Below are 17,515 nucleotides of genomic sequence, written 5' to 3'. Positions count from 1 at the left end.
CATTGCAAATATATCTGAGCAAAACTGGAAACCAAATAACGCATTTTATTATTTGACGCAATCTCCTCCAAAAATTGTGACAAAGTGTTTCAGTACTGCGTTATGTATATATTGTTTGAAAGAGCCTTCCCGATGCACAACATAACATTGAGTGGCAGACAGTCTGCTGTAAGATCCTTCAGATTCCCATGTTCTAGTTCAACGATTTCATTGTTGCAATTTGATTTCCCATTTGCGAAACACACTACCTTACAAAACAATACCAACTGAAAACAAAGAAAATCCTTCGCTTTACTGCGAAGGATCGTGCACATATACGTTTCATAACCGCAGTTCATATATATGTATTTCATGTTTGTTGTTTGATTTATCATCTTACGGGTTTATGTCGAATTAATTTGATGGCCTGCTCCCAGTTGGCTTGTTAGCTCAATTGGTAGAGCGCTGCACTAGTATCGCAGAGGTCAGTGGTTCGAATCCCGTACAGGCCTGAATTTTTTTCAGGTCTGATTTTCACTATTGCTTAAATGGTGCTTTACTGCGAAGGATCGTGCACATAAACGTTTCATAACCGCAGTTCATATATATGTATTTCATATGTTTGTTGTTTGATTTATCATCTTACGGGTTATGTCGAATTAATTTGATGGCCTGCTCCCAGTTGGCTTGTTAGCTCAATTGGTAGAGCGCTGCACTAGTATCGCAGAGGTCAGTGGTTCGAATCCCGTACAGGCCTGAATTTATTTCAGGTCTGATTTTCACTATTGCTTAAATGGTGCTTTACTGCGAAGGATCGTGCACATATACGTTTCATAACCGCAGTTCATATATATGTATTTCATATGTTTGTTGTTTAAAGAAAACCAAGTTTGAACTTAACAGGAAAACTTCTACTATAACCATAGCAGTAGCTTTGCAGAGAGGTGCCAAACAAAACTTTGGCAATAAAATCGTCTTGAGTGGTCTCGACAAGAAATAAGTCTCCAACATTTAATAGGCTTAAAATGTGTTGTCTACAACTTGAGAACTAGAAAAATCTCTGGGGTTTGACATTAAATTGCAGCGTCAAAGTACCTTAAACACTAGGAACTGTTAACAATCCAATACTATAACGCTAAAAGTTCCCAGTAATCTATGTCATAAGAGATTTGTGTCCTGAATTAAGTGTTTCTACAGGCTGCCATCTTGATTGCTCCAATTCATAGTATAACTCCTACAAAGGAACAAAAAACACATGGGAGAAATTTTCAATTGAGTGTTGTAAATCAAAACTATAATAGTAAACACAACTGCCAATCAGAGCAAAGGAAAATATCAACGAGCCAATGAGAATTCATGGTGAAAATGCCTGTGACCAAGTCGCAAACGGTGCTACTTTTGGATCTCATTGTTTGAAAAAGTGGCACAAGTTTTCTGGGACAGTCACAGCGAAGGGAAAGCCGAAATTCAAAGCAATATTTGAATTATTTCGACACTCGAATTAACATTGCTCCATTGACCAAATTCGACATTACTGTTGAGGTTCATCAACTGTATCAAAGAGACAAACTGTACTAAACCATCGTTTACAATTTTCTGCCGCTAAAGGGAGTTTTTAGTTGAATCTGAGGGATCTCTCAGTTAGAGAAAGAACTAAACCCAAACTCTCTTTGGTCCAGTTTAACTCTTCAGACCCAGACATGACCAACAGGAAGTATCTCCTTAAAAGATCAATAGAACAATCCAGCAAAGAGAAGATGAGATCTATGGGAGCTTAGAGCGCGTTGGATATTAGATGATAGATAGCCAACGAGACGCGTAGCGCCGAGTTGGCTATAATCATCTCATATCCAACAAGCGCGAGTGGAATAATTGTTTTATTAAAAAAACGCCCCCAAGATATTAGACAAATCTTCTCGCCTTTATTTTAGAAGAAGAAACCGGATGTTACAATGTACAAATATTAGATTATGGTATATTGGCTAATATACCATAATGGCTAAGCCAATAAAAAGTCATGAATTGCATTATCAAATAATCCAGTTTTTAATAATTGGAGTTAGAGAATATTTCAAATTCCTGTGCCCACACTATCTTGTGATCTACTCTCCCTGTAATGCACTATCGAGTCTTTTGCACCCACTCTGTAGTGAGCCACTGTATCTCTTATTACCTTTAAACCACCTTTTGTAGCTGGTTGTCTTTTAGGAGTTCTTTATTGGACGAGCCAAAGGAATGAGAAAATTTCCCTGCTCAAACCTCTGCTTCTGATCTCTGTGGTTCAGCAACCTTTTTTTTTTTTATAAAGTCCCCAAAATAGTACCAGCTATGCTTCGTGTTAGTTAGACATTTCAATGTTCAAGGTATATGTTATGGATGAATGAAAAAGGTAAATAACAATTTTAAAAACTGTTTTGGAAATTTTAGAGCAAAAGAAAAATTGCCGGACCATAACATAGATATTATCAATTGATGCAAGGTTTATTCTTGTTGGGATAAATCAAAGTTAAACGAAAAGACACTTACTTCATCCCTTGACATTATATTTTTGTTTTCTGCAGTGATGTCTAGTGGTGGGTTGGGATCTGGAAGAAAGGGCATTTAGTTAGAGGTCCAATCAATAAATCAATGTTGGTTTACTGTTAAAAGCAATACACATCAAGTATATTCTTTTAAGCAGTGTTCACAAACTTTAAAATTGAGAGAATTTTTTATGAAACAAAGAAATTTTGATTCAAAATTTAGAAAAGCTTTAAAAATCACCACTCAATCTTCAGTGAGTATCTTACTCTCACCGAGCTACATTTGGACATTTTCTTCAATTGAATCAAGTTCTTGTTTTTTTCACACCATAAAATTTACCGGTAAATTGTATTTACCTTCTGCGGTGTTATCAACTGTTATGGTTTCTTCATAACTCTGCAAACACAAACCAAGCAAGAGTTTATTTTTCTTAATATCCTTACTTGTCAGATATTCCTGTATTGCAGTCATGTAAAATGTCTTGAGTTTACTTCTTAGCATGTTTTCTAACTATTTTCATACTCATTATTCCAGGGGGCAGATCCAATGGGCTCATGCACTTTTGTTGTCATTGAAAAATTCACTTGTGCTTATTTTCACCAAATTACACTTGAAATCATGTTATTACATATAAAAATACCCATATACAAATTGTGTACTGCATAGCATCCCTCTGTACAAGAAGGCATGTCAGGAAGTGTAAAAACATTATGTTTTATCCGTCAATCCCTTAAAGATCTTATTTGTCCAACAGTATCACCTCTGAATCAAACATTTAAGTTTTAAGAATAAATGAAATGATTGGGGAACTCAAGAAGCTCTTGATGGTTAGACAAACTCAGGGATTTCATTAATGTTTTCAACAGGAGGGCAACTGGTTTTCACAGGCAGACAAAACTTTTTGAACTGAACTTCTTTATAAGATGAACTTTCTGCCAGATTGTCAAACCAGGTGGGCAAAACCATCCTCACAACCAGTCAATTTGCCTGGTGCCTGGCCCCTAGTGCTTGACCCCTAGTGCCTGGCCCCTAGTGCTTGGCCCCTAGTGCTTGGCCCCTAGTGCTTGGCCCCTAGCGCTTGGCCCCCAATTGCTTGGCCCCTAGTGCTTGGCCCCTAGTGCCTGGCCTCTAGTGCCTGGCCCCTAGTGCCTGGCCCCTAGTGCTTGGCCCCTAGTGCTTGGCCCCTAGTGCTTGGCCCCTAGTGCCTGGCCCCTAGTGCCTGGCCCCTAGTGCCTGGCCCCTAGTGCCTGGCCCCTAGTGCCTGGCCCCTAGTGCCTGGCCCCTAGTGCCTGGCCCCTAGTGCCTGGCCCCTAGTGTTTGGCCCCTAGTGCTTGGCCCCTAGTGAAACCCCTACAAACTGAATAGTATGGATAACTTGCCTACTGTTGCTAAGGTGTAAATGGTTGATTTTCTGCTGCTTGAACAGAAAATCACAATAATTTTTTCCCAACAAAAATTCCAATCATGTCATACCACTTTAATTTACCTAGTCCCACAAACTATAAAAAATGCCTATCCACAATATTTCCCTGTAACACTTTCACAATAAAAGGCATCTTTCACAAAGGAGGGTAAAACACAGTCTTTTGCTCTTTGTAAAGCATACCATTGGTTGTTGGTAGGCAGTCTGTCCATATGGCTGATAATGCTGATAGTGTTGGTAATACTGCTGTTGCTGGAGTTGTTGCTGATGTTGATGCTGGTATCCCTGCCATGCTGCCAGATATTGTTGGTATTGCTGATACTGCTGCATGTATTGCTGATTGGATGCACTAGCAGCTCCATGTGTTGTTGTTGTGTTTCCTGGAGTATTTTGAGGCCTGATAAACCAAAATAGTTCAATGTTTCCTCAGTGTTACTTATCTCAACTGATGGCAGGCAGACCATTTAACTATCTATGAAACACAACTGAGGATGTAAGCATAAAAACACTGTGGGCAAATCAGTTATGTTAAGAGTTGAGCTTTTGGCAAGAAACATTATTATTCCACCATACTTCCAAAGATATTGAAGGGCCAAAATGGAGACAAATTTCGGTGACTTTACAGTTGTTGATGTGCACACTTGTGACATTCCTGGAGGAGCTCAGTAAAACTCTTGTTTCTTATTTGGGAAAATGAAAATTATAAAACTCTAGATTTCATGTTTTAGTACCTTTTGGGTGTTGCAGCACTGACACGGAGAGGTTTTGAACCACACCCCACAGCTCCCTGCATCTCTATCATGGCCTTTCTGTGTTCATTTTCATCTGAGAATCTCACAAATCCATATCCTCTACAAAAAAAAATGCATTTTAATTTGACATAATTAATCCTTCAAGAAGTTAACCATGTGAACAGAATAACATAATTTATAATCACAAGTGCATAATTTCATGTTTTCCTTTAAACTAAGACTGACTCATGCCACCCTCACAAAAGACCATCAATGCCTCATAAGGCAGGGGTTTCAAAATGTTTTGAAGCAGGCCGCCGACTCTGGAAAAGTAGGCGGCTGTGATAACGTCGAGATTGTTTGTCACAAGCAGATCGTTATGACCAGAGTGGCCGGTGACCTACAATCAAGTAGCTAGCGGAACTCCAGCGGTCACCGCCTTGTTTTGAAACTACTGATAAGGGTGTGAAACAAATAACATTAATTTCTGAACATTAAGACCTCCAAAATGGCTTTTCACTAACAACAAAACGCATGATTAAGGTTTTCTCATCATATTTAACCCTTTAACTCCTAGTAGTGATCAAGATGTAACTTCTCCCTATAATACCCATACTTTATCTAGCATATAGGTGGTGAGAATACCCAAACTTATCAGCTTGAAGTTATTATCTTAATCTAAAACTAAATTCTTACAACTGCAACTAATTTATGAAAAAATGTGTAACAGCTAGAGAGGAGAATTACAGAAACAATCAGATCTTGGGAGTTAAAGGGTCAACAAAAAAATTTACTTGTAATACCATTCAACACACCTTGAATTTCCTGCTGTATCCAACACAACTGCAGAGATAAATAGAAAGCTAACATTAAATTTTGATTGCTAACTCTGGTTATAATTAACAACTATCCACCTACATGTAAGCATAAGTGAATGGTTGTTGAAATTTTTTTGGCCACAAAACAACAAGGTATATATCCGCCACTTTCACCAGCACTGAGGTGAATAATTATATTAGTATAAACCACACAGAAACTAGATATATTATTTTAATAAATGGTTGGGAATTAAACCCTTGATATGCGATTTTTGTCTCTTCAGCAGATTGGAGGTGAATAATACTTGTTAATCACTTCTGAACAAGTCAGTCAGTGCACGTGAAAAGCAACATTCACCTGTGTGGTATATACTAATCATTACTAATGGTCAGTAAGAAAGCTAACAGTTTTTTTTTTTTTAAGTCAAAAGGTTTCAGTGTCTGGCTTTCATAATCTCAGTTGAGAGGCCTTTGTTAATCTTTTATCACAATCAGGACAACTACATATCCATACCTTTGGCAGCTTTACAACTGGGAAATTTTCTCTGAAAGAACTCCTGGGAAAGACAAAGATATGAGGTTAGGTGTTTTGAGTTATGAATTCAACTACCTCAGATAATTAAATCTTCATGTACCATGCAAAAAAGACCCCATAAATGTACAGTCCTTTAGGTACCAAAGAGAAGATTGTGTGAGAAGCATCCCACCATGAATCTTGCTTTGAAATACAGTAAAATTGCAAATTGGGAAACCCTGAAGGCTATGAAAAGTGGCCTCTGAAAAAGGTTATTTTCATAGTGAAAAGATCATGACAGCATTTTTTTCATGTCTTCTGATCTAAGTCTAATGCCCATAGGTACGATAGACAGTTTATTTGAAAAACATTGCAACCGAAGGTTGAATTACGTATTCATTTACAAATTTAAGAAATATATAAAAATGGTAACATACTTTTAAAATATTGAAAATTAGGTAACATAGATAGAGTCAGCTTATACAAAGCGTGCATAAATGATGAAAGATAAAACTATCATGGCACCTGTTCGTACAAACCACAGGTAAATTAAAAGCGCGCTTTTTCCTTAAGTCCACCTTAGATACATTCCTGGGCGGCAGGAGCTTATGCAGCTTGTGATTTGGTGCAAGAACGTTAGAAAAGAGCTTGTTGGCAATATTCTCGCGCCGCTCGTGCAGCGAGATAAGCCCAGTGCACGATAGCGCCTCGTCATATTCTTTATGAGGGAAATTATACGTAATGCCACTGGTAGAATGGAGGTGTACCCTGAACAGCAGTGTCTCAAAAGAAAAGTTTCATTGCAATCAGATCACTACAAACAAGTTTGCTGATTTTTCATAATTATACCACTTATCTGAGATCCTTCACAAGATACATGGAAAGCAAAGATGATGCACAGGTGAGGGCACCTGCAAACCAACATCTTAACCTAGGTTTGATTCCAGAATCTGGCTTCACACAAACAATGAGTTTGTTTTACATGTATTTCATATCTCTCTCCTAAAGGGTTTTTTCTCTGCATTCTAAACTTTTCCCATTCCCAAAGCCAACCTTTTAAACTTCAAATTCAACCTAGAAAACAGTGGACATGGAGCCACCCCATGGAGGAACCATTGCAGTAAATGGAATTTAACAATGGAGGAACCATTGTTAAATTCCAATTTTTTGATTGTTTTATCTGTATTTACCTGAAGAGCATAGTCGGTCACATCAGGAGATAAATCACCAACAAATATAGAATACTCTGGCCCCCTGTAGAAATAAGTTAAAAGAAATTCTTAAAGATATTAACAGGGGTAACCTGTGATAGACTAGCATCTTGTCCCAGGGCTTGTCCCAATACTACTACTACTTCATAATATGAAAATCCCAAGAGGCTCCAGCACTATAGCTCCAACCTGGCTTAAACATACCATGCATCAGGTTGCCATGATTTTGATAAGCCTCAAAATCAGAGTCAGTAATAATTACAAGATGAAATAAAGTAGTAAAAAGCCAGTCTTCCAAAAAGTAGTAAAACACTCTAGTCTTCCACTAACTGACCTAATTGCTGCTTAAATTGGAAAATTTTAATCAAAGATACAGGGATATGTACTTGAAATTTTAAACTAACTTGATTTAAATGCTGGCCTTTGTAGAAACACAGGCTTGACAAGCAGCACTCAGTAATAATGAACATGACGAGTACTTACTGAGTGAATGAGTCCTTGCCATAGGTAGCCCAGTTTAACTTAAAGCGTTTTATCTGTGACGAAGAAAAAAGGATAGTTATAAAGAGAAATGACACCATTACTTTTCCTAAGGACAAATAAAGAATAAAATGCATGGTCCAAAGAAAACTTAAAGGCATTCAAAGTTTAATGTGAAAAAACCTCAATTTAATTTTGAAGGAACAACATTATTCTGTAAAGTAGGAGACAAAGAAGAATTGTGCTTCAGCAAGAAGCTATACTGGACTCATAGGTGAACCCAGCCATAGAAATGCACTAGTTTCATATTTGATAAAGCAAGGTTGGAAGGGTAATGTGTAGGGCTCCACACTGGTGGTAACCAACTAGCCACAGACTAGTAGAAATTCAGTTTTGGCTAACAGTTTTTTATTTCCACTTGCCAGTTTGGCTAGTAAACAAACTGAAATTGTTGTAACATCTAAGTTGTCACTAGCCACTTGGCTGGTAAGTTGAAAAGTTAATGTCAAGCACTCTAGGGGGAAAAGATATTTTTTGGAACTGCATCTGAAATGAAGCTCTAATATCACATTACAAGAGTCACTTACTGGATTGCTTCCAGGAATTGGCAGTCCATTCAGTTTTCCCATAACTTTCTGTGAAACTGTGTAATCACCAAAGTCAACAAAACAGTATCCAGCTGGAGTACTGAAAACAAAAATATGTATACATCAAAAAAGATCATGACACAACCATCAAAGGTTTAATGGTTTCACCCAGACTCTTCAAAAATTGTGAATTTAATTCAAACTTTTCACAAATGAAATTTGGTTAAAGCTATCAATACATATATATCTCCAGCTATTTTCACATGCCAGAGCAATAACTGTCAGCCATCATTCTGGCATGTAACTAATCATTTGTCTGGGTCTGATGACCAGAAAGTCTGCTCTACTAGAGTAAAGATCTGGGTCCAAACTTGTTAAAGTTCATCTCAGTCTGTTTCAGTTTAGGACATGTTACCCTTATAATATCTCTACCCACCAACAAGTAATAATTATTTTCTGTACATACTCACAGACCCTTTATTTATCGAATAGGAGAAATCATGTCAAGTTAGGAAGTAATATCGGCTCCAACAGATTAGTCAGTTGAGGCTGTCCTCAAGGATCCACACTGGGTCCTCTGTTGTGGAATATATTCCAAAACGATCTATCTTATCATGTTAGAGATATATCAATGTACGCGGACGACCATCAGTTTTACCATACAGGTCATGACCTACCCACTACAACATCCAAACTTAGAGACAGTACGGAAAAAGCAACCAACTGGTACGAATCTAATCTATTAGCTGGTAACCTTAAAAAATACTAAACCTTAATTATTGGTAACAACAATAACTCTGAAAGTAACATCAAAGAATGCGCTATACATCTTAGTAAACAAAGAGAAAATCAATACCACTGCTACTCTCCAACTTCTCAGAGTCACAATTGACTCAAATTTGAACTTCAATAATCATATAAATACTATCTGTAACAAAGCCAGTCAAAGGATTGGTGTGCTTATGAGACTCCACAACTTGATTCAAACAAATGCAAAATTACAACTTTTTAAGGCAGCCATTCTACCATGCATCTCACATGGCATTTTTGTAAATCTAGTGATAGTCGCAGATTGGAGAGTAACAGCTTGGGGTACATGGTTTATGTATAGAACGGGATTAACCACTATCACAATTGACACGAATATTAAGAAGCAAGTGGTGGGAAATAGGGGAGCAATTATGTATTCAGAATATGGCCACTGAAGTTCACAATGTCCCCAGGCTTTCAAGACCACTGAAGGTAATTTTGTGATTCTGTTTGGGGAAAGATATCCCCATATAGCCTCACACTTCATTGCGCTTACTGTTCTTGTATAAAGACAGTGGCGAATACAATTGATTGTCTTGAGACAACGGCTTTGGTTTAAAACAGTATGGGGTCATACAGAAATCTTTCCCTGTTTGGGAGTAAGTCACTGGCCTTGTATAGTTTGATAGATAACATTACCCTGTAGTTCTGTTCTTTATCATCTTCACGGACACAACAGCTTCTCCCATCGCCGCAAAAGCACTTGTGATGAAGGCTTCATCCATGTAACTATCAAGCTGTCAACGATACAAACAGAGTTTCAATCGCATTGCCATTTGCTATTGCCATTACATTTTAGCGTGAAAAAAATAAAATAAAATAAAATAAACCACATGCGTTATCAAACTAGTTTCATACATCTCCCATCCACAGACTTGTCATTATGCCGGTATAAGAGTGGGACCGCAAACAACAGACTCGTGCTTATTTGATTTCAGGTTTTCCTTCGTCAAATGGTGTGCGAAGACTGCTGAATACTCAAAAGCTCAGAGTGATCGAAAAGATATAAGAAACACTAAAACTTCTCCAAAATGAAGACCACCGTGTTCAATAATTAAGGACAAGAACGTTTGGTTGATCAGCTCAATGCGCTTAAAAGCTAAGCACGTGGTGTATGAAAACACATACTGTATCGAATGTCCGCTGACTATTTCCGCTTTCATTATGTGTTCGGAATACCTCCTGCCTCAGGATTGACTTTGCCAGAAATATACGTTCGCGAATTTCACTCGCCGTAAATACTTTTTGATCAGATATCCTATTTTCTGGAGATCTGAGATCTGTTGATTTGATGTCGACCATTTCGCACGCCTACTCAAGAAAACCCTGATAATTTTCCCCAAGAAAGCGTATGGAACTCCAGCGAATCGCACTGATCAGCGCTATTACACAGTTTTCTCTAATTGGCTAAAGCACCAACGCCCTAAAAAAGATCTAATGTATTTTAAGTACTGCGCTTTTTATGAATGCAATTTCTTGAAAATAACAGAGCAAACTTACCTCTGAATCTCAGGATTTCGCAGGAGAGGGCGAACCTAAAAATCGACTTAAAGGAGAGTTTATAAAGGAGAATAAAAATTTATTCTGAAAGTCCTAACCCATCTCACCGCGGCTCACCACAGTCATAATTCGGTGGTCTTCAGTTTACAGTTCACCCGCAGGTTGTTTCTCTATGCGTAACAAGTTTCCCATCTCCAGGGCCGTGTTTCAAGGATTTACAGCGTAAATTTATCGACACTTACATGCAGCGACTTGCGTAAGACAAGGAAGGAATTCACACTAAAGGGGGAATCACGAGTCAGCATCTTCCTGGCTTTTGGGGGCATATCGCCTGATTTTTCTTTTGATTTTTCAAGCGAGGGGAGGAGAGGACTAACAGTTAGGAGTTTCACCTCCTTAAAGTTATAAATTCCATATCGTTCGAGTTCTTACGTATGAGTAGCGAGGCTGCTACTGACACGCCAAAAAGTGTCTAACACCAAACAGATATAAGCCATGAGAGAATCTTGTGATTTGTGCGTTTTCGAAAAATTAAATTATATAATTTAAATACAGTTAACCTAAAAAAGATTATCTGACAAATAGGGAGTCAAGGACACACTGCGACCCCCCTCACGGGTCAAGGACACGAGGCAAATCATTACATTACCCTTATAAACAGGGACACTCCAGTTCACATCAGACACATTTGCATTCATGCGTTATCGTCAGGACAATCTCGTGAAGGTTAAAATGTTCGTCTTATAAACAAAACCAGTAATTAAAAAGCAATAGCACTGAAAATGTTGTGATAGCTTTTATTTTTACTCTTGATCACAGTAATGTATACTTGCGTTGCTGTTATTACTTAGCTTTTTTTATCGCTTGTCGCTTGCTGAGGATGCAGTTCAGCTAAGTCGCCGAATGATCGAAGGAGCAAAAGGCTACAGACAATCACTTGGCGGTAGATTAAAAAGGGAGAAAAAATCCGAGCCATTAAGAGCCAAAGACTGTACGAGGTTCCACCCAGAGAAACTGAAGAAACAAAATCAGTTAAGAATAAAGTTAAGTTAAGTTATAGAGTAATCTGATCGTCCAGGTCAGTGTAGTCTTGAGAAGGACTGCTATTGTTGGTGGTGACTGACGTTTTCGACAACCTGAGCGGAAGTCAACATCAGAGCCAAGTGAATAGTCACTGTTAGTCGAATAGTGTAAGTCCATTTCGTATAAGAAAAGGTTAAGAAAAGATTTAAAAGAAAAATAGTTCTACGAGAATGATTTCCACTATTCGACAGGTGATCAAACGAGACAAAAATTCTTGCATTAAATTCTCACGAAACTCGTAAGTTTAAAGTTTGGCGTACCTACTGGTCCTGGAGAAAAGTGAAGGAGATACAGCATAGCAACACAAACGTCTTGGCCAACAATTACCAGTGTTGTAATGGGCTGTGATTGAGAAAATGTTAAAACACCAAAGTTAACACAATGGGAACAGAACTTGGTGGCGATTATATCGCGTTCTTTGAGATCCAACAGTCTCCGACTCACAGAGAATTTGCTTCGCAAGGTGGGGAGACGGATGAACTTTGAAGGCCAAGTCGCTGTGCCATTTAGGTCCCTTCCCAAAGACGATAATTCCAACCTCATTCACATTACTATATAGCGCCCTCTAAATCCCTCAAGAGAAAAACATTTGAAAAACATCTTTGATAAATCATAAAATCATATTAGAACCTCTGGTATCCTAGCTTAGATTTAAAATTTTATTTTTTTCAATTTTGGAAAAAAACTATCAGTAAACTAAACCACAGTATCAGAACCAGCTTACTCACTTCCTTAAAGAAAATCCTCACCAGCCATGGATCTTGCGAGCGTGTCTTTGCAGAAACATCATCCGGATGTAATACCAGCGCGCATCTGTCCAAAGCAGTTGGAAAAAAATTGTGTCACAGTATGTACTACTAAGAAATGTAAAAAAATTTGTATAGGGAAGGAGAGAGAAGTACAAGAACAAATAAAAGAGCTAGCAAGAACGAGAAGTTTGAAGGCCGGTTATTCTAATCGTAAGAAAACCTACTACTGAAAATAACAGTCAAACTTCATGACTCAACCCGAACTAGTATGGTAACATAAGAATAAACTGGGTAAGTTTCTGAAGAAACTGTGGCGCTGTGCCGGTAGGGGAGTATAACGAAATATTTAGCTTCATCAAATGAGTTGATGGTGTAACTTGGCCGCCGTGATCGTCAGAGCTAATAACGATCGAAGGGCTAACTAATTCGCTCTGACGAAGGGCTTACGCTCGAAACGTCAGATTAGAAACTCTTTATTTTACGGCGGCCAATTTACATTATCAACTCAGTTGATAAGACCAAATTATCTTGTTTGGTAAAACATCAGTATCTAGTTCTATATTTCATCGCGGACATGGCAGTAACATAACAGGAAAACTACAGTCTATACCTATAAAGATTTGAAAAACTCCCTGTAACTTCTAAACAAACCAGCAGCTGTAATAAAAACAAGTGTTGAGGGTAGAACGCACACAGTGCCATCATCATTGCTACCCTACCACACCTGGGAAGAATAACATACAAGATAAGAACAACTATATGTTAGTATATATCTTGATTTCTCGCCTTTAATGAAAATTTGAATAAATAGTTATGCTCCCGAAAGAATCTCTATGTTTTATAGGCTGCAGATTAGGCCTTTTGTTTCGCAGATTTTCATGCTAATTATGGCAGAAATACCATGGCCTATCAACTTTAAAATACTGGGATATCTGTGGTCTATTCCCATAAGTTCATGACGCTGGCATGTCACGGTATGTGACTTTTAGTGCTTTACAGGATCCTGCTGAGTAAAACATCGGCTACACAGTTTAAATACCTATCAAGAAGAAAATCCAACAGCTCCCCATATTTGGAACCTAGAATTAAACAAGGACAAAAGTAATAACTTTTATTAGTGGCTTAATAAAGGAATTCAAACAGTCCAAATGGGCTGAGTCTTAGGCAATGACTATAAGGTCTCTAGACTCAGTAAATGTTGAAAATAAGATGTCGCCGTTGAAGAAGTGTAGCTTGCAGTGGAGGTTCCACTCAACGCGTTCAGTGAATTGACTAACGAAGCATCACAATAAACCCAGTATATTGCCACCAATACAAAAGAGTTTTCGACAGCCCTGATCTCCCCTTAAGCCCTACAAATACTGACCAGTCGTTCTTAACTTTAGTTAATATGCCGCGTCAAGGTCCGGCGAGAGACTGGCACTACCACAACCACATGGACGAAGGGAAGGAAGAAGAGAGAGAGGAAAGACGACGTTTCTCCTTGGGTGTTACGAAAACTAGGACCCTCGAAAACGAAGACCTAAGACCTAAGACCCCCTAAAATCGAATCCGTCGAAATATAAAGTCAAATTGTAACCAAAACAGGTCTAATCTGTCAAATTATCCCGTCTGATCCTTTCCACCGAGTTTTAGGTAAGGATGGGCCGATGTGGCTTTTTCGAATCGATACGACACCGAGTACGATATTTACCTTTTTCTTCGATATCGATATCGATACCCATACTGTGACGTCGTTAAAATGAATAGTAAGTCACGTGATCTGATTGATTAGATGAAGACATCCTCGCACGGTTTTTAGTTCAGTTCTCTATACAGTGGAACCTCGATTTAACGAAGTGCCAAGGGACTGGCTAAGTTGGTTCGTTATATCGAGGTTCTGTGGCATACATTTCATTGTAATTTTAGCCGGACTGAATCTGAAGTATCGTTCGTTATACCGAGGACTTCGTTATGTAGCGGTTCGTCAAGTCGCCGTGCCACTGTAGTAGCATCAACAAGACAGTCGAACAAGTCGATAATTTCTATTTGTTGGGACTCATTTTTAAATTTCATGAGGAAATGAAGAAGACCGCAATGGTACAATCTTTCTACTTACTATATTAAGCAATTCGCAACTTTCACTTGCATTCATGATCATAAGGCGTACAATGAAAGGTTAACAGTCACTGCACAGGTCACTAATAACAAACAAACTCGGGTGCACGACTTATTATGCACCCTGCGCATTATGGACTCTCTGGCATACAGGGCCATACAGGGTGCCATACTTAAGAACTATTTAACCTTCCTCAGTGCTTTTCTCGCTCGAGGTTTTTCCTTAGTGAGCAGGCATAGTAGATTGCAACTCATTTTTGTTACTCCAGATATGTCCCTGTAATAATAATAATAATAATAATAATAATAATAATAATAGTACTTAGAAAGGCACAATTTTGCTTTAAAAGTGTTCTTCTTTGAGATGCTCAAAGACCTAAAGCTCGCTGATAGTACTCCGCCATGGTTCTCAGATGTGAAGTCCAAACCTCTTTATAAGTCACCTGATGCTGAGGCATATTGGGATGTACCAGTATATGCTGATCATACATATCTACAATCTAATCGTGTGGATGCACGTTTCATCGACCACAAAAACAAGAAGGCACTTATGGTGGAAATGAGCTGCCCTTGGATCAACAACAGAGACAAGAAAGACAAAGAAAAGACCAAGAAGTATGGAGCACTTAGACTTGAGCTGACAAAACAACACCCAGGATACAAGATCTCACAAGTAAACGTCATTATAGATGTACTTGGAGGATGGTCTAAAGCCATGGAAACTGAAATGAAGGGCTTCTTTGGTACAAGATACAAAGAAATATTGCTGAGAATGCAGAAAGCTGTATTAAGTAGCACTCTGAACATTGCATTATGATTTGGTTTTTATGAACAGGATTTTATGAACATTTTAAGTTAAGGATATTTTAAAAACCGAACAGTAAATCATGAACATTTAAAAAAAAAAACATCTTAGTATACACGCTATGCATAATGAAAATTTGCTTGAGAAGGCTGGTAACAAGTTTACACGAAAGCGAGGTCGGTCGGGCCACTGTGTGTTTCTTCGGATACTTTTACCTGGCAAGTAACACATAATGAGCTCGGTTTCAAACAATTTAAAGCTCTCAGAAGCAGATATTCCTGGTTCATCATTAAGTGGGAGAGCTCCAGCTAATTTAAAAGTTCAAGACTTAAAATTCTGGCTAAAATGCAGAGGAGATCCCGCCAAAGGTCTAAAGACGAAAGCCCAACTTGTTAAAAGGTGAGACGACAACAATTGATTCTACTTTTAAAGTATTAAGAAGCTCATAGATATTATTGTCCATTAAAGAAAGAAAACTCATAAAATGTTCTAATTGATCCAAAGAGATATTGAATTCAGAATGTAAAGTTATAGATCGCTCAGACTCGATCGTCTTTGATTGAAAGTGCGGTTCCGCACCTTAATTAACTGTTGGATACGAACCAGGATACGTGTATGACACTTTTATCGTTTTATATTGATCATTTATAATTAAGTAGTATTAGATATTATTATAGTTAACAGTCCTGTCACACAGATAGGCTACGAATTCTCGCCCTATCTTGCTTAGCTCACTAGCATCCAAACGTGTATACTGCATAATAATAATGATATAGCCCTATCCAATGATAGATCTAGGCGCTTAACAAAGTGAGAGGAAATATAAAATTAAAGTTAATCAAGTAAATAAACTTAAAATTGAATTAAAAAACTCATTAATAATTCATGAGCTTATTAGCCTATCACACGAGGCAAATCGATCACGTGTATGAACCTTTATAGCCGGTATAGAATGATCCTTCTGAAAACCTGGAGAGGATTTTGATTTCGGTCTCGGGGGAAATCGGGGTACAATTCATAAACAACGAAATCATCACTGAATTATTAATGAAAATATGATTACTGTGATCGTTATATAAAGATCACGTTGATTATAATACCAAATTATTCCCCAAAAGGCAGCATACAAAAACATTAGCCGCAGTAAACAACAAAGTTTATTTTCCTGATAAATTCTTGTTAGAACAGAAATTCGTTCTTTAACAATTTCCCATATCATTGTTCACAAAATTGATTGTGCAGTTTTGGAAGACACAACTACCCAATGTTGTCTGATATGACTTAACTAGTTTCAGTAACATTCGGAATGGGCATTTGACTTTTTCCCCTCTGTATGTAATTAACTTTTAATGCATTCAAATCACGTTTAGAAAAATCCCTAGAGAGGCACGGGTTTTTGAAGCTGTTTGAAAAACTCGTAGCACGTGTTTTATCGGGTCTAAAAACACTCGGCTACGTCTCGAGTTTCTAAACCTGATAAAACACTGCTGCTCGTTTTTTTAAATAGTACGTAAAAACGTATAAAGTCTATTTCCTAATGGCGAAAGTAGAAGTTCTCAAAGAGGTAGGTTTTAAGTTTATGCTTAAAAAGATTTAAGTTCTCGCATGAGCGTATGTTGTTGGGTAATTTGCTTCAGACTGTTCAGGGGCTGAAACGGAGACTGCTCTAGAATCATAGGTCTTAAGGTTAAAACAAACAGGATTCAGATTGAGCGTAGATGATGAACGAAGTGATCTAGAAGGTGAGTAGCGAGTGATAAGGTCTTGAATGGGGCTTGCTGATGCAGCGCTTTAAAAGTAAGTAGTAGAATCTTGAATTTAGTAATTCGTTCAAAGCCAGTGAAGATCGAGGATGGTAGTGAACCGTACCGGTAATCAGTCTCGGGCAGCTGCATTGAGTACTGATTGAAGCTTTTTGATGATGTATTTAGGAACATTATATAATAGAGAATTGCAGTGATCGAGCTTGGAAGTTTTTACTCTTCGCTGGTATCGATATTTTTCGATCCGACCTCGGTATCGCTGGTATCGAATATTTGGTATCGGTGTCGGCCCATCCTTAATTTTAGGTCAAATTTTTGAAAACTAAGACCCCTGTTAGTTTTCGTAATTACGAAAACGGAGGCCCCCACCAAACCAGTCTGTAAAATGTGTACAAAGTCGAATTACGACCGTTCAAAGACTATAATCGGTAAAACAACCAAA

At 38.0% G+C, this 17,515-nt stretch overlaps 2 protein-coding genes across 4 annotated transcripts in view; both read right to left on the bottom strand.

The window, feature by feature from the left end:
• Nucleotides 1-25: 25 nt before the first annotated feature.
• On the bottom strand, nt 26-11,234 carry LOC111339907 (tRNA selenocysteine 1-associated protein 1). 2 transcript variants are annotated; one of them, XM_022946638.2, is made up of 12 exons: nt 10,577-11,234; nt 9,716-9,813; nt 8,267-8,366; nt 7,683-7,735; nt 7,179-7,242; nt 5,989-6,031; nt 5,472-5,499; nt 4,657-4,776; nt 4,109-4,322; nt 2,859-2,898; nt 2,506-2,564; nt 26-1,213 (listed from the first exon to the last, which is right to left on the bottom strand). In XM_022946638.2, exons 2-12 carry the CDS (start codon nt 9,799-9,801, stop codon nt 1,133-1,135), a joined length of 888 nt encoding a protein of 295 aa, XP_022802373.1. In that variant the 5' UTR covers nt 9,802-9,813; nt 10,577-11,234; the 3' UTR covers nt 26-1,132. The 2 variants fall into 2 exon arrangements, with proteins under 2 accessions (XP_022802373.1, XP_022802372.1); XM_022946637.2 differs by lacking the exon at nt 10,577-11,234 and adding an exon at nt 9,935-10,359.
• Nucleotides 11,235-11,359: 125 nt separating this feature from the next.
• The window catches only part of LOC111339908 (CDP-diacylglycerol--inositol 3-phosphatidyltransferase), an 8,317-nt gene continuing 2,161 nt past the window's right edge, over nt 11,360-17,515 (bottom strand). For both annotated transcript variants that reach the window (XM_088742825.1, XM_022946639.2), the window contains exons 3-7: nt 13,448-13,487; nt 13,019-13,132; nt 12,388-12,472; nt 11,920-12,001; nt 11,360-11,590 (exon numbers count right to left, since the gene is read on the bottom strand). In XM_088742825.1, coding sequence (XP_088598951.1) covers nt 11,424-11,590; nt 11,920-12,001; nt 12,388-12,472; nt 13,019-13,132; nt 13,448-13,487 — 488 coding nt within the window. In that variant the 3' untranslated portion in view covers nt 11,360-11,423. The remainder of the gene's footprint in view (nt 11,591-11,919; nt 12,002-12,387; nt 12,473-13,018; nt 13,133-13,447; nt 13,488-17,515) is intronic.

Source organism: Stylophora pistillata, chromosome 13, assembly GCF_964205215.1.
Source record: "Stylophora pistillata chromosome 13, jaStyPist1.2, whole genome shotgun sequence".
NCBI classification, from domain to species: Eukaryota; Metazoa; Cnidaria; class Anthozoa; order Scleractinia; family Pocilloporidae; genus Stylophora; species Stylophora pistillata.
The sequence above is the reverse complement of the archived record's forward strand: the minus strand, read 5'-3'. Positions and strand labels throughout refer to the sequence as shown.

What these genes read in the sequence shown, in the direction of transcription:
- LOC111339907 (XM_022946637.2), bottom strand. Translation starts at nt 9,958, where the DNA reads ATGACAAGTCTGTGGATGGGAGAT. An exon ending in CAATTCCTGGAAGCAATCCA is followed by an intron (nt 7,736 to 8,266) that starts GTAAGTGACTCT and finishes TCTTCGTCACAG; the next exon opens with ATAAAACGCTTTAAGTTAAA. An exon ending in CTGCCTACCAACAACCAATG is followed by an intron (nt 2,899 to 4,108) that starts GTATGCTTTACA and finishes TTGTGTTTGCAG; the next exon opens with AGTTATGAAGAAACCATAAC.